Here is a 17,036-nt window from a genome sequence, read left to right as displayed (position 1 = left end):
AAAAAAAAAAAAAAGCATCAAGTTACAGGTGCCACCATAGAGCCGGGAAAGAAAAAGGCTCCATGGAAAAGGGGTGAACAGATTCAATGCCACTCTGCCCCCAGAATCCTAAAAATCGTCATTAGATACGTACATTTTCTTTCCAGCTCTTTAACGTAGAAAAATCACTTCATAAGATCTCTACACACAGTTATGAAAACACCCCCACAAAACAGGCCCGCCCCAAAGCATAAAAATAGACAGACTCTATCTTGTACAGTGAAATTAAGACATGCCTCCGGAAGACTGAGGTTGATGACTAGTCTCAGAGTTCAAGCTGGCCTCTTTTCATAATAATTATATAATTTTCATCTCCTTTCAGCCTGATTTTAAAAAGAGCCCAGGTAAAGAGGAGGTAACAGGCTTTCTCTTGTGCAGCTGACACACACACACAAAAACAAAAACAAAAAAACAAAACAACGGCATCATACAACCCCTGACTCTGGCAGCCACAACTCAAGGGCACTTAAGAGACTCAAGCATTTGTCACATACTTGAGGACATAGGTGGCAACTCCAGGCGCTGTGGTCTCCCATTTTGAATCAGAACACACGCACAGAAACGCTGCTCTGCAGATGATCTCTTACAGGCTAGGGGCAGGTGACGTCATTCCGCAGACCAGCGATGAAAAAAACACGCCACCAACTTGCCCTGTTTTGCGCAGTCTCGTACAGGAGTCTAACTGGGTGACCTGCAGGCTATACAGTCACCGCGGGGTACATCTTCTGCTCACTGTTAGTGTGGGCAAAGGGGGGCTGCACTGGTCTGTAGCCGGGCTGCAGGCCATCCATGAACGGGGGCACTGGCGTCATGGGCACAGAGTCGTGCTGCACCGCGTACCCCACATACGGGGTATGCAGGTACTGCCCTTGGTGGGGTACGATCTGGGTGGCCTGCTGACAGTTCAGTACGGAGAAATTGGTGGGCATGTTGACGTACACGTTGTTCATAGTTCCCTCGGGCAAGCAGCAGTTGGTCTGTGACCTTGTTGGGGGAGCCCGGGCCCCCGAATTCGCACTGGAGCTGGAACTGGCAGCGGTGCTGGACTGACGAGAGGAGGAGCCCCGCGAAGTACTGGCACTGGGGATCATGGGAATGGTCTCCATCAGGCGGTTGCCCCCTGGGGCTCTGCTCTGCTGAGGGTCCTGCTTCGGCCTCAGACACCTGCAACAGCACGCTGCGACGAGGGACCCGAGGATGATGAAGGCGACAAACACAGAGCCAACGATAAGAAAGGGCACGTAGATGGGGACTGCAGAGAGAAGAAACGCAGCATTGTGATTCACATCAGAACATCGCAAGACACAGTGACCAGCGGTGGCCAGGGACAGGTGTGCAACAGCGCCACTCAGAAGCGAAGGACGAAGGCTGGGTCAGCTTGGTCACAGGTCAGAGGTATACAAGATGCAACTTCCACAGCCAAGTGCTCTGGAAAGCTGCCAAGGGCCCCGCAGGCGTGGCAAGGCCCCTGGAAGCTAAACTTTGTAACCCCACTTTGATTCCCCTAATACAACATCAGCCGCCCATATCCAAGTTGGCAAAGTCCAGGCTTGATCTAGCCGAACATAAGCCTTCCATAGCGGGCGGCCCCGGGGTCTAAATGGAAGCGAGCTCACCCTTCTCCGAAGCTCTCTTTCTCTTCTAGAAAGTTTTACACAGTCTGTGACTTTTTTTTTTTTTTTTTTTTTTTTTTGCCTTTATTTTTTAAAAAGTTTCTTATCTTACAGGCAAAAGAATAACAATCAAATAACTTAGGTCAGAGTCTGAGCCACTGTCATTCCCAAATAGAAAGTAAGACATAGGATGTCAAGGAAGGGAAAAAAATAAACAAGCAAACTCTGGGCCAGGGAGATGGCTCAGCAGAAAAAAAAGCTCTTGCCACGGAGCCTGAGCTCAAGCTTCAGACCCCACGCCGTGGAAGGAGAGAGCCATCACCTCCAAGTTGTCTTCTGACCTACACACACACACCGCACAGACAGCGGATTAAAGTATGTCTATGTATACACACATTTATTTATATAATATATTTATACACGTAAAATAGCAAAGAAGTGCACACATCTAAAACACCCATCTTAATAAAAACAGAGCCTAGAACGGAGGTTATCGGATGCATTGGGGAAGAAGGAGAAAGACGGAGAGCCAACAGGTGTTAAGTCATTCTGAAAAACAAACCATAAGATAACAATAAAAGCCTATTAGTAAAGCCAGCAGAGTAATGAACTTCATTTTAAAATTATTTTCTTTATTTTTTTAATTGTTTTTTGAGAACCTAGCATGGTGGATCAGAGATTTAACCTCAGCCCTTGGGAAGGTAAAACAAGAAAACTGTCTTTCAATTCAAGGCCAGCCTAGGCTACACAATGAGTTCCAGACTAGCCTGGCCTACAAAGTGAGACTTTGTCTTAATATATATTTTTAATTAGATATTATGTTTTAATATGACTTATTTATTGAAATATTAGTATTTTTTTAATTTGTGGGATCCACAGGAATGGCAAGGACACGGGCTGGTAAGTCCTGCTGTCCAGCGGTCCCACAACCTGCTTAGGCTACGAACAGGCAAGAGGAGCCTGCGGAGAGCCTCTCAGCCACCTCTGTGGAATTCTATAACATTCATGAAACTGTTACATTTTCTGTTCTGTTCCTGACTCAGCTCCTCCCTCCTTTTTTTTGGGGGGGGGGGTCAGGGGTCAGTGTGATTATGAGATGTTGGGGACTGAACTTGAGGCCTTTGCAGACTACATTCTGGGAGTCAGCACTGCTCACGTACCACAGAGAATCACAGGGAAATAATGATTTACAGCCAGGCTGTGGACACTGCTAAGCAGAGCCACTTCTGCTAGGCTCTGGGTCCCCTCGGCTGGCCGACCGGAAGGCTTGCTGGCATCTGCAGCCCAGCTGGCTCCCACAGCTGCGCTGCTCTCATTACACTAGCACTGCAAGCCAAGTCCAGGACGGGAGCAGTGAAAGCCAAGCCTTTTCCTACACACTACAAATATGTCATTCCCTAAAGTGAGATACCAGTCCCCTGCATGTTATAAGAGGTAAACAAAAACAAAGAAACAAACAAAACTCACAGGTAAGTTTTACCCTCAATACGATACTAAAAACTAGCTGAAACCAGTCAATCCACATAATGAGTTTTGGGGAGAAATAACTGTTCTCTTTCCAGGATTTTTAATTGGAAGTGTAAATAACTCTACAGGGGTAAAGAACGCAGAGCTGCCAGAGGCCCCCTTCAGGCTTAATTGGGTGCCTTGTCCTTCCAAGCAGACGGGCTGTGCAAGGAGCAGGGGTTTAAAGGGAAGACTTAGGAGTAGCGTGAAGGGCGCCCATGCCCAACAAGGACAGAACAAGAAGGCCACTGCCTCCCTCCAGCTTTGGCCAATGCCATCCCAAGGTTTTAGAAATTACTAACAAGCCCAACTTAACAGACACCTTATTGTAACCATTTGGCTCATTTCTCCGGGCTTTCTTCCCAGACCACACACCCTGCAAGGCTGAGCTGGAGTTCAGATGGTACCTTCTCGAGAATGCCCCTAAGTACTCCTCTCTTCAGACTCAAGGCAGTGGAACAGTTGGAGTAGGAAACTTACCAAACGCTTGCCGGCAAAGAGAATGTCACTGAAAAAAACTGCGGGACAAGAGACTGCTCCACAAACCAGAAACCACCTGTGCCAAGGAGCAGGCAACTACAAGCCTTATGAGTTTGTAGCACGTACACACACACACACACACACACACACACACACACACTCAATTTGCGAGCCTCTTCTTTGAGGAAATGCAATCTACTAAATTATTTGACAGGTTTATTTTCAAAGGCTGGCTTTCCTCAATGAGTCAAGTTGGGCGCTGTTCCAATGTCCCGTCTATCATGTCTGCCTAAGGAGAGCAATCCAGATTCCTAGAGGTGGGCACAGGGAGCTGTGCACTGGCTCCTCCGGAAGAGATTGGATCCCAGGGACGCCAACCGGTGTCACCCACGGGAAGCCGGCTCCCTACTCCCCAGACCTGCCTTCCTTCTGAGAACTGTTGGAGGAGAGCCCTTTGAAGACAGGCCTTCTCCAGAGGGGAGCACCCTTGCCACTTCCTTGGGTATCTCCCCCCCCCCCCCCCCCCCGCAAAATGAAGCCCAAATAGAAACTGGTGACACAGGGAAGGGAAGAGAAGGCAAAGACCGTGAACAGAAGCAACGTGGTTTTGTCCCGAGTTTTTGTCCCACTTCACACAAACTTAATGAGTAAGGAAAAAGAAAAAAACTCAGGCTTCTCCTGCTCTCTGGTTTTTCCTAAAATCTCCAGGCTTCCAGGTCGTTGCTGCCCAGGCAAAGCAACCGCCCTCCCGGTTTGCGCCCGGCTGTTGTTGTAGCCTACCTGCCGAGCTGTCTGGGCCTTCTCGGTCTGTCCGGCCGGGCTCCCCTACACCCTGCTGGCGGTCGTTGTCGCAGCCTCCCTGATCCAAGCGCGCTTCTGCGCTGGAGCAGCAGTAGCGCAGCGCGCAGCTGCCACAGCAGATGGTGGCGTCGCCGCCGTCGAAGCGCTCAGGGCACTGGAAGCCGATGCGCCAGACGCCCTGCGCGTCCAGCCAGCCGTGGCAGTACTCGCCGCTGGCCCGCGCCCCCGCCGCCAGCAGCCCGGCCAGCAGCAGCTGTAGCAGCGACGCGCGGTGCCCTGAAGAGGTGGAAGGGAAGCAGCGTCCGCCCCACATGGCACTGCTCTGGGCACCGGTGATGTGTCTAGAGGACACAGATCTCCCCCAAGAAGTTATGACTCGGCGACCCCAGAAGCTTTCCGTGAGAGCCACTCCCCTCTGTCTCGAAGCCCAGGCTGCAGAGTTAGGGTCTAAGTCATCCCACCTAGCAAGTGACCCGGTCCCCGCTAGGCTCGGCCTTCACTGGAGCACCACAGAAGGAACGATCCTGGAGTCTTGGCTTGCGATCCGACCTTCCTTGTGCATGCCCCAGGGGACAGCCCCGCTACGGACCAAGAGCCAGGTCGCGCGGCTGGAGCGCTTCAGCGTCGGGGTCCGGCGAAGGAGGGGTGCGCTTTCCCTTGTATTCACCTCCGGGGCGAGAAGCAGCGAAGGAGAAGGGCAGTGCATGCAGAGCTCCCGGCGGCAAGCGCAGCGGCTGGCTGCGCTCTGCCTCCGCCAGCTCCGTGCTCGGTCCTCATGGCTCTGGCCACCGTTTCCGGACGCTGCGAGTGTCCGCACCTCCCCTGCAGTCCCGGAGCCCGCCCGGCTGGCGGCAGCCGCGGCTGCTGCTGGGCGCGGGGCCAGCGGGCTGCCCGCCCCGGCTCCTGCTGGAGCTCGCGTCCGGTCTCCCTCTCCCCCGTCGCTGGTGCGCCCCGAGCAGTACGCTGCGGTGGGAGCCGCCCACGGAAGTTTCAGTCCCTCGGGCTACGGGAGCAGAGGAGCGAGCGGCTACCCCACGCTCGCCTGGCAGAGCCACCGGCCAGCTCCGACTGCCAGGCTGCGCGCAAGGTTCCCCTCTTAAGAGGGGCTGGTGGCTCCCCTGCGCGCATGCGTGTTGAGCGGGCTTTCCCTCCGCCTTGGGACGCCAGAGTACACCCACAGCCCTTCACACACCAAAGGTGTGGCGGTGGCCAGGCAGCGGTGCCAGTGAACATAACAGAAGTGTGGGAAATCACGTTTTAAGTCAGCCACACCTTGGAAGCACAATTAAAGCCAAGGATAGTAGAAGGTAAGAGTTTAGAGCGTTATCTTCGACATCCAACGTTCTGAGTTACTCCGGACAACCTTCCAAAGGATAATTACTAATTACTTTCTGTGTTACAGACGACTCATTCGTCACTCTGATAGACTTGTCTTCCTCTGCTTCCAGCCTTCAGAGCCACGAAGAACACAAATACCATCTGATCTGTGTGCCTGGCCCGATCTGGTGCCAGTGCACGACAGAATAAAGAGGTCAGAGGACATCAATGACGTGGTCACTGTCCAAATGATCTATGTCCCTTTTTTCCCTCTATCGTTAAGTGTGGCGATTGTCAAAGTCTGGCAGAAAGGTGCCTCCGTGCCACATTTGACCTCGGCCTAGACAGCTGCAGCCAGGAAGAAGGCAAGAGTCCAGACGCCAGAGATTCTGAGGAGAAGCGGATAGCTTCACTCTTGAAGCGGCTGAGCAGGTGGGGATGCTATTAAAGTAGTGGTGAGTATTTTTAAAGGAACTACCGCGCCTTTCCCTGCCGGGAGTCAGACCATGTGAATTCTAGACCCAGCCCTTCAAGTAGGAACCGATGCCTGCTGCTGGGCCCTGTTCCTTTGCGTATGTAATGGAGCACCAGCTGTGACAACTACAGCTACAGAACACAAAGCAATTTTACCGAAGGCAAAGACATTTTAGGTTAAACTACTTATAGAGCCGGTAATGCAACCCCTCACCTCAGACACTGAGAATTGGCCTTCCACTCACCCCAGAGATGGTCACAGAGAAAACTACTAACTCTAGCGTTTGTGCCTGTGCTCGCAAACCAAGAACTGCCCTTGCATGGCGTCCAGGACTTGTGTCTGAGAAGCAAATGCTCTGCCACTGAGCTCCACTCCAGTCCTGAAAGGACATAGTCTAAATGTGCCAAACAGCAACCTTCTATAGGCTAAGAAATGAACAAAAAACACTTCAACACCGAGGAACCATTCATTTCGTAATCACATCGAAGCCAGACACCTTGGCCATTTCCTCAAGCCGGGTGGGTTGTCTCCAACCCGCATGCTAACAAGACCCAGCCCTGCTTAGCATCTGCGATCAGACAGTTGGTCAGGGTGATTGGTCATAAATTCAAGCAGAGACCCTTAAGTTGCTGAGTTAATAGAGAAGTTGTACTGAAACACAACCAAACAAAAATAATACAAGGATGGTGTTCTATAAGCAGCAATGTACAGTGTCAATTTGTGAGTATGTATGTCATATTGAAATTTCATAAAAATAACTTATTGATTTCTTTTCTGTTGTGGAGCCTACCAAGAGGGATTAAGGGGGCTTTCTCTTTCCAGAGGAAATTTGATCACTATCCTTAACATACTGCCTAACCTACTCTACTATTCTCTTCTGAAAAACTGAAGCTAGCTATCATAGCATGAGAGTAGTTAGTAACAATAACAATTTATTATAATCGAAACTAGATGTCAGGCCGACTGACCAAGACAATTACAAACATACAAAAGTGTGATCTCTCTCTTTAAAAACCTGAGTTCTATAGAACATTCTCAGGTTATTTTTCCTTTCAGTATGCACATATACATATGCATTTATATGAATAAAATAGTTGATTGAAAAAACAGAACTCACATGGAGGTCAGAGTGAAAGTGAAAGAACCAGCCCTCCTCCCTTAAGGACCCCCATTAAGGCCAAAGTCTGGAAAAAGTCGGCCTACCCAGTCCTCCCTTAAGGACCCCCATTAAGGCCAAAGCATGTAAATTTCTGGAGGGTCCAGCTTGACTCAAGGACAGTCAGCGATATCAGATCACTGTGTGACAGGGACAAGAAAAACCTTGAAGAGCCCAGCTTGACTCAAAGACAGCCAGTTTGTGTTACAGCTTGTGTTTAAATTTTTTCACTACCCCAAAATTGTACTTACCCCTCCCCAACTAAGAAAGTCCCGATGCTAGCCAATTAACCAATCAAGTTTCTCTGCCAAGTTCTGCTTCTGTAAAGGGTATAAAAAGCCCATGCTTCTGCTCCTCGGGGTCTCCAGCTCGAGAGATTTTGGCAGACCCCATCTCATCGGCTCAATAAATTCCTGTGCTTTTACATCGACAACGGACTTCGGCTCTCATTGGGGACTCCGGGAATAGACTAAAGATCTCTCAGGAGATCTCGGTCTCACAATAGGAGCTGTAAGTGGATGCAACAGAAGCAATCATGGCTGCCAAGGTATTTGAGTCCATCAGAAATTTTAGCCTGGCGTTAGCAGTTGCAGGAGGCATGGTGAACTCTGCCTTGTATAACGTGGATGCTGGGCACAGAGCTGTCATCTTTGACCGATTCCATGGAATACAGGACATTGTGGTAGGGGAAGGGGCTCACTTTCTCATCCCTTGGGTACAGAAACCAGTTATCTTTGACTGCCGCTCTCGACCACGGAATGTGCCAGTCATCAGTGGCAGCCAAGATCTGCAGAACTGTATCTACACCAGCATTGGCGAGGACTATGATGAGCCGCCTATGATGAGCGGGTGCTGCCATCTATCACCACAGAGATCCTCAAGTCGGTGGAGGCTAGCTTTGATGCTGGAGAATTGATTACCCAGAGAGAGCTGGTCTCCAGGCTGGTGAGCGATGACCTCACAGAGCGGCGACATTTGGGCTCATCCTGGATGACGGTGTCCCTGACACATCTGATCTTCAGAAGGAGTTCACAGAAGCAGTAGAAGCCAAACAGGTGACTCAGCAGGAAGCGGAGAGGGCCAGGTTTGTGGTGGAAAAGGCTGAGCAGCAGCAGGAAGGCAGCCATCATCTCTGCTGACAGCGACTCCAAGACAGCTGAACTGATCACCAACTCACTGGCCACAGCCGGTGACGGCCTGATTGAGCTGCGAAAGCTGGAGGTAGCTGAGGACATTGCATCCCAGCTCTCCGGCTCTCAGAACATCACCTACCTGCCAGCCGGACAGTCCGTGCTCCTGCAGCTTCCCCCAGTGAAACCTCCCCTGCTTGAACTCCTCAGGCCAACCAGGCCACAGCCTCGATCGTTCTGAATGGCACCTTCCTTCTGCCCCACCCCAGAAATCACTGTGAAATTTCATGATTGCCTTAAAAGGAAGGAAATAAAAGTAAAATCACTTCAGATCTCTAATTATAAAAACAAACAAACAAAACAAAACAAGAAAGTTCTGATCTTTGTTACAGGTGAGAGTTTGTAGGCATAGCTGGCCTGGAAAAGGCAGCATGCGGGTTGCAAGAAGGTCACAAAACCTATGTGACCCTACAGAGACCCTTTGAGAAATCACATATCGACCAGGAACAGAAGCTGATCCAGGAATAAGGGCTCCAGAACAAACCTGAGGTGTGGAGGACCAAATTTACCCTGACCAAGATCTGTAAGGCCTTCTGGGAGCTGCTGATGCAGCCCAGAAAGGACCCGCAGTGTCTTTCTAACGTCAGTGCTCTGCTGAGAAGACTTGTTGGCATTGGAGTACTGGATGAGAGCAAGATGAAGCCTTCTGGTGGAAGTTGTTGTTTTTGTTTTGTTTTGTTTTGTTTTTGTTGAGAAATAGCTGCAGACCCGGGTCTTTAAACTGGGCCTGGCCAAAGCTATTCACCATCCCTGTGTACCGTGAGCGTCATATCAGGGTCTGAAAGCAGGCGGTGAGCATCGCATCCTTCGTTGTCCGTCTGGACTCGCAGAAGCACACTGATTTCTCCCTCTGTTGTCCTTAATGGTGGTGGCCGACCAGGCCGTGTGAAGAGGAAGAACGCCATTAAGGGCCAGGGCTGTGCTTGGACCTGGTGATGATGAGGAAGAGGATTAAATTAGCACTTCCTTGGACTGGGGAGTGTCTAGTTTTCTAGTTGAGTAGCAAGAGATAATTAACACTGAAAGAAAGAAAGAAAGAAAGAAAGAAAGAAAGAAAGAAAGAAAGAAAGAAAGAAATGTCAGACATTTCATTGGTACCTGTTGAAGACCATACATTTAAAGAAACAACTAGGATTGTGCTGTAGCCCCGTGAGAGCACTTGCCTAGCAAGTACGAGTCCTGGGACTGATCGCCAGCCCTGCAAAGCTAATTAACTAATTATGTCTAGTCATAACTTCGCTACCTGGAGTTGATATGAGTCATATGGAGGTAATCGTATTTCAGTTAGCTGGCAGTGAAAAGCTGCAAGCTCCACCAAGCTTTTCTGTGAGTTTCAGCAAGACCAGAGGGTTCTTGCCTTCCGCACATGCAGCAGCAGTCTGTTGAGGGAGAACAATTTCATGTTTATTCATACTGTCCCCGTCTTTTTACATGAACAGGAGCAATATTGACAATTTCACATTTGTTTCACTAAATGGTCTCTTAAGCTCAAATATTTGTGTCATGCAATACAAACTCAAATGTAAACAATTGTGTTGATTTACATTTCCTTTCCTTTCTTTCTTTTTAAGATTTATTTATTATTTATACGGTGTTCTGCATGCATGCATACCTAGAGGCCAGAAGAGGGCATTAATCTTATTATAGATGGTTGTTATAGAGATTGTTGGGTGACTGTTCAGGCATTAAACTGTCTCAGTCATTTCTTCATTTTGGAAGCTGCTAACCTGCACTTCCAGCTCACTCAGGTAATTAAGTTTTGTTCCTTCTCAAGTCTCTGATGGGGTTGAAGACTAGATAGTTTAGTCTCACAATTAAACTTAGTTGGTTAGGGGTTAAGATGTTTTTAAATTTACGTAGATGTTTTAAGTTAATAGAGATGAGATATGGTAGATACTGATTTTCATTCAGAAATTTAGACCCAACAAGATAGGAAAGATGTTTACTTCAAGTTTGCCAAGTACAAATAGCCAAATCACTATGAATGTAACATTTATATAATTCCTGGATGTCTCATGGTTTATATTATTCATGTGTAATAATATAAATGTATATGTTAAAAAAGAAACATAACAAGAAAAAAGAAAAAAGATTTACTATGTATAAAGTGTTCTGCATGCATGTACACCTGCAGACCAGAAGAGGGCACCAGATCTCACTATCGATGGCTGAGCACCACCATGTGGATGTTGGGAATTGAACTCTGGACCTTTGGAAGAACAGACAGTGCTCTTAACCTCTGAGCCATCTCTCCAGCCTCCTTACATCTTGCTTATCATTTCTTTAACCCCTGCTGGGATGCTTACTGTTTTATATTTTCTCTTTGGAACTATGGAATTACAAGGCATCCCAGACTTTTGTATACATGAAGGCAATATCAGAGGGTATGTGAAAATGTTTGCAACAGGGCTGGGGAGATGCTCAGTGGATACAGCAGTTGTTATGCAAGCATGGAGACCGGAGTTTATCTCCTTAAAACCTACAGCTGCTGCAGCCTATAATCCAAGCAGGTCCACAACTCCAGAATTTAGGAGAGAGAATTTGCAAGCTATGAGTTTAATGAGAGACTTTACCTCAGTACATGAAGTGGAATGTGGTTAAGGAAGATGTCGAGCATCCAGGTAGATGTGAGAATTGAAGAGACTCAGAGGTCAGGCACCTCGCCAGTTAGCTACTGGTTTGGTATTAGGAAGAAAAGGTTTCTCATATGAGAGCACAGGAGTATTTTCTGTTGTGAGAATAGAGGAGACACTTTTTTCCACATATCCTCGGATTAGCAAAAATATATACATATAAAGCCTGCCACTAATGACATTAGTACAACCCCAGTGTGTGTAACCATCACCACCATCTACCCCAGGATACTTTCAACCTAAAACTCCAGACAGATATCTGTACTGACTTGATTAATAAATCACGTATGACAAGAATATGCAATAACTAATAATAAAATAGATACAGCATCCACCCTGTCCTTCCATCCTTGCCCCAACTCCTCCACAGAGCTCCCCAAGCTCCACTTCACATTTGCCTGTGGGTCTCAGCATCTGTTTTGATCCACTGCTGGGTAGAGCCCCTCAGAGAACAGTTAGGCTAGGTGCCTGTCATGTGTGTCTTTCTGGGTCTGAGCTATCTCAGGATGATCTTTTCTAGTTCCATCCATTTGCCTGCAAATGTCATGATTTCCTTGTTTTTCTTGTTTCTTCTGCAAGAAGACCCAAAGAGTTAACTAACCAGGGCCCATGGTGGCTCACAGAGACTGAAGCACCAACGAAGAGCATCCATGATCTGGACCTAGGCCCCCTACATATGTGTAGCTGATGTGCAGCATGGTCGTCCTGGGCATCCCCTAGCAATGGGAGTAGGGGCTGTCTCTGACTCTGTTGCCTGCCTTTGGATCCCTTTCCTCTAGTTGGGCTGCTTTGTCTGGCCTCAGTGGAAGAGGATGCGCTTAGCCCTGATGTGACTTGATGTACCAGGTTTGGTTGGATGGGGGGACTCCACTTTTCTGAGGAGAGGGGGAGAGGGGAAAGGGGGAAGAGAGTAGGAGGGTGAGACCTGGAGCAGAGGAGGGAGAGGGCTGTGATCAGGATGTAAATCGAATAAATAAATAAATAAATAAATTTATTTTTTAATATTTATTTATTTAAGTATACAGTGTTTCACCTTCATATATGCCTGCATGCCAGAAGAGGGCACCAGATCTCACTATAGATGGTTGTGAGCCACCATGTGGTTGCTGGGAATTGAACTCAGGACCTTTGGAAGAGCAGGTAGTGCTCTTAACCTCTGAGCCATCTCTCTAGCCCCCAAATAAATACATTGAAAATTTAAAAATAGATACAGTTTATCAAAGCTGCCAGAACCCCCACTCTTATGCATTGGGGCCATTACTAAATAAGAGAACAATCACTTGAATGTAGCTCAGCGATGTCATAGTGATCAGCCTAACAGCCAAGGTGAGTGTGCAACGAGTGACAGTCTTGTAGAGAGTACCATACAAATCTGTCAGACAGAACACGGTTCCAGCCAGGACACAGTGGGGCAGCGTAAGATTTTATCATTTTACTCAGAAGTGCATGCACACAACTTAAAATGGGAGCTGTTTCTGGAATTTTCCACTTAATATTTTCAGATTGTGGTTGACCCTCAGTTAACTGAACTGATAAGGTGGGGACTACTGCACAGAGTTTCCATGTTCACAGATTTGAAGCTGAACGTATGATGGTATAAAAATTATAAGGTCTCCAACTTTGATTTCAAGTGGCTCACCAAGGCTCGGGGAAGGATCAGGGGTGACAAGCCACAGGCCAGAGAAGAACAGAATACCACCTCCCATTCTCAAAGATAACTTAAACCATGGAGTCCCTTTAGGCTCAGTCCACTCCAAAGCAGCAAGTCCACTCTCTTGGTGGCCCACTCTCCATCTCAAAACCCTCCCTGTCTTTCATAATCCCTGTCCCTTGTCTACAGCCAGTGAGGGGCCTCTTATATACATTTGTGTATTCCCAAGTTTTTCTTATTAAAAACTGCCCTTGGTGTCCATGTTCAGGTGACATGTTCCCATCTGTTCCCTACCTCTGTCACTGGGGGCTGTGGGGACCCGCCCTGGTGGTCTGTACCTTCTGGATTGCATCCGTATCACCCTTTCTTTCATAAACCAATCAGTACTAAGATGTTCTCTTTTCTTCTTCTTCTTCTTCTTCTTCTTCTTCTTCTTCTTCTTCTTCTTCTTCTTCTTTCTTTTCTTTCTTTCTTTTACAACAGATGAGAGACATTTGCAAATGAAAGACCATGAGGAAAAGGAATTTGCCTTGTTCAGTGTGGGTCCAGGGACAGAAAAGTCTGGGGTCAGCTGGCCTGGACTCTCTGATGGAGAAACTCCAGGTACCCAGAAGCTGTGTGAGTCTCCTGTATGCTGTTGAACAGAGAGAGGCGGGGTTATTGCACACAGCTGAACCAGGAGGTGGGCCACCACACTCAGGTGAACAAGGAGGCAGTGGTTATAGTGTACAGCTGGGTGAGGGAAGCAGGTTTAGCTAATCTCAATAGGAGCAGGGTCTATCCGGGAGCAGTCTTCAGGCCTTAAACTTCCAGGGGAGGCACCACTACACACTGTCAGCACTCGCACTCGGACCAGAGGATGGCTTAACACCACTCTGAGTCTCACTGGATCCCTCCCTCCCCACCCGCCTCCAATCTCAACAGTGCACATCCCTTTAGGCCTTCACTCACTCCGTCCCTTCTCTATTCTCCACAGGGACTGTCCCCTCAATGTTACCCCGTAAAAGAGAAGAGCCAAGCACTCTACAGACTGCTGTCCGCAGCTCTAGGTGAAAGAACGGCCACTGTGTTCTACCTTTGGCTGCTCAGGGCCTGATATGGCTGTTATTATGGCTGTGAGCACAAGCCCTGCCCTGCAAGAGGCATTGCTGAAACTAGTACCACACCAGGAAGCCCCATTCACCGATTGTTAGAGAACCCCTTGCCTGCACTAAGACAGGACTTCCACAACAGAGAGCGATTTCTGGGTGAGGTGGGCCTAGTCCCAGCATGGAGAAATGAAGAAATGTCTAAAGTCACCGTGTAGCATGAATCTAAGGTCTCATATTCCAGATGAGAAACTGCATTGCACAAAGACAAGTTCATTGTCTTTATTGAAATAATGCAAAAGGCAGTCTCTTGGACAATAGTCTCCTTGGGATTTCTAATTAACAACATCATTGGGTTTTTGTGTGTGTGTGTGTATGTGTGACCATGTCAAAGAAGAGGAGGAGGGGGGGTAAGGGAAGGAAGAAGAAAAGTCCCCCTTATTATAGGTGTTTAGATTTGATATAAATAATAATTTCCTGTATCAAAGCTTCCTGACCAGATAAAAGAGCCATTGTGCTGCCTGCGGCGACAGAAAGTTGGTGGTGGGATTCGCGCCGCCTCAGAGTGAGAGAGATTAGCTCTGTCCAAACACACTACCATCTCCACCCCGCCCCTCAGTTTTAGAGCCTCAACCTTAGTTTTTGTACTTTTTGGATTAGTCGGTGATTTACTTTGGCTTTTGCAAAAAGTCGGCCTCAGGAAACAATTGAATGAGACCTTGTTTCTGTAAAGAGCTCTTACATAGTTACCCACGGCTAGCCTGCGGCTGAGGCTGCAGCTCATTGGTAGAGCACTGAGCCACCATGCGCTGGTTCCAGGATTCTAGTCCCTGGGATGGGGGGGGGGGGGGGGGGGGGGGGGGAGAGAAAAGGGTGTGGGAGAGGCGGGCGCCTCCTCTGAAAACGTAGAAGAGACTTTTCTGTGTGCTATGGTTCTCTAAGGAGCAGGAAACAGTTCTTGAAGCCCACCTCCAGGAGACAAGAGCCCTGCAATAGCACCTTAAGGAAGACGCCTTCGAAGTTCAGACCTTTTACAGCTTTATAGCATCCAAGGCATGTCTTGCTTTGTAGCGTGAATTCTTAGGTTATATAGCAGTTACCTGGAGAGTCTCCAACTCTCTTGCTTTCAGTACCTAATTAGAAGGAAGGGGTTTTTTTTTGTTTTTTGTTTTTTTTAATGTTCTTATGTTAGAAAATATACTTGAGCAGACTACAGCTCCACTCAGCCAATCACTACACTGATTAGGCACCTGGCACATCCTGGGCATGCGCTGAAGTCCTTGACGTCGTCAGAGTGGCTCTTGTAATATGTCCATTAAGTGAGCTTTGGGAGGCTTTTTGTTGTTGTTGTTGTTGTTTTAAGTTCATCGCCCTTTCTAGAACTTCCTAATAAGTTAAAAAGAAAATTCTAATCCATGCAAAATGTCACGCAAGTAGCTGTGACACAAGCAATGCCAGGATTCCTTAACCCTATTCATTTGCAATAGGTGTCTTCTAATGTTGCCCAGATGAGACGATGTCTCATCAGGAAATAAGTCGCTGGCGTCTTACTTTCCATCATCGGTTTCCTCTTTGGTACATACAAGGTTGATCATATAAGGCACCCACATGCACAAACACATATATTTAATGTAAATATGCATCTTTGGTATAAAGCTATATACATTTGTAAATATATATCTTTGGTGCATATGCATATATAGATATATTTATCTTTAGTTATATTATTCCTAAACGTGGGTCAATTTATGCTGGAAACATGAGATCACAAAGAAAGCATTAGGGGAAAATGGAAATCAGGAAAAGATAGACTGAGATAATTGTCACTATGCAAAAAGAAACTCATGGGGTGTGATGTGAAGGAGTGGTCTGGAGGTGCAGCTTGGTGCGTAGAGAGCTTGTCTGATGTGTGAGGTTTGGTCCCCAGCCTGTACAGAAAAAGAAAATTAAACAAGCCTTACCTTGCCGGTGCTGAGTGATCTTAAGGTGTAATTATTGCAGTTGATAGGACCAGACTCGTTACACGCTCAGGATTTCTCACTGGTATCCCTTGGACCACACCAACAAATCCATCACGAGAATGTTTAGGTAACTTAGTTACTATGGCTCGTTTATGCTTAGGACACTGAACAAGCTTGCAAGCTTTCTCAAGCAAACAAACATTTTATATAAGACAAACTGTGACCTTTGTCACATACATCCAACGGTATTTTAGTGGAAGCTTTGTCAATGCATGTATGCTTATTGTTGTTATTACTATTTTTGGTTCACATAGGAATGAAAAAAGAAAACAAAAGAAAGAAAGAAAGAAAGAAAGAAAGAAAGAAAGAAACAGGACCTGAGAGTGCTAGGCAACTGTTCTGTCTCTGAGGATCACCAGAGCGCTGCCATTTAGTGCTTCTGAAAGCAGGTAGAAAAGGAGAAAGAAAGGGTAGCCATCTGCCTGGGGGCCATAGGGCCTGGTGCTTCCCGTCAGAGCACTAGTTCGCCTGTAGAAATCATAGAATTCCAACACACACTCAAAAGTCATCCAGAGTCACTTTCCAACATAGGCAATTTACATTTATAGACCGGGTCAAGCAAAGTGGACAGTTTAAAGTGAGCACTGAACGTGCAGGACATAAATATGTTGGTGCCAATAAATGGTCATATTTATGGACTGCAGCAAAACCTGTGTCTCTCCACGTGGAGAAATCTTGCCGGCTAGACTGAGTACAGCGGTCATGCTATTTAGTGTTGAAACCACAGGAAAGAAAAAGTTGAAATTGAACGTCTAAGTTCCTAACTCCCTGTTACTGGTTCAGAGACACCTGAGCACTCAATCCTGAATGGAGGCGAATGGACGAAGGTGCTGAGGACAAAACACATATAGAATGTAAAGCGAAACAAACCCCGAGAACCAACCACTGCCCGCTCCCAGATCTCCACAGTACAATACTATGCACTGTGCAGCGGAGGCACACTCCTTTAATCCCAGCGCCCGGTCTAGACGGTGAGTCCAGGAGAGCCAGGGCTACACAGAGAAATCCTGTCTTAAAAACCAGAGCGGTGGGGGAGGGGGGGAGGTGAATCCACGTGCAGCTTGAT

At 47.5% G+C, this 17,036-nt stretch overlaps 1 protein-coding gene and 2 pseudogenes across 1 annotated transcript; 2 read left to right on the top strand and 1 right to left on the bottom strand.

The window, feature by feature from the left end:
• Positions 1 to 692: 692 nt before the first annotated feature.
• Shisa2 (shisa family member 2) lies at positions 693 to 5,563 on the bottom strand. Its single transcript, XM_051160646.1, has 2 exons — positions 4,419 to 5,563; positions 693 to 1,291 (listed from the first exon to the last, which is right to left on the bottom strand). Exons 1-2 carry the CDS (start codon positions 4,750 to 4,752, stop codon positions 738 to 740), a joined length of 888 nt encoding a protein of 295 aa, XP_051016603.1. The 5' UTR covers positions 4,753 to 5,563; the 3' UTR covers positions 693 to 737.
• Positions 5,564 to 7,922: 2,359 nt separating this feature from the next.
• LOC127201969 (prohibitin 1-like) lies at positions 7,923 to 8,758 on the top strand (annotated as a pseudogene).
• Positions 8,759 to 9,532, top strand: LOC127201968 (40S ribosomal protein S9-like; annotated as a pseudogene).
• Positions 9,533 to 17,036: the final 7,504 nt, after the last annotated feature.

The sequence above is a fragment of the Acomys russatus genome, chromosome 18 (assembly GCF_903995435.1).
Source record: "Acomys russatus chromosome 18, mAcoRus1.1, whole genome shotgun sequence".
NCBI classification, from domain to species: Eukaryota; Metazoa; Chordata; class Mammalia; order Rodentia; family Muridae; genus Acomys; species Acomys russatus.
The sequence above is the reverse complement of the archived record's forward strand: the minus strand, read 5'-3'. Positions and strand labels throughout refer to the sequence as shown.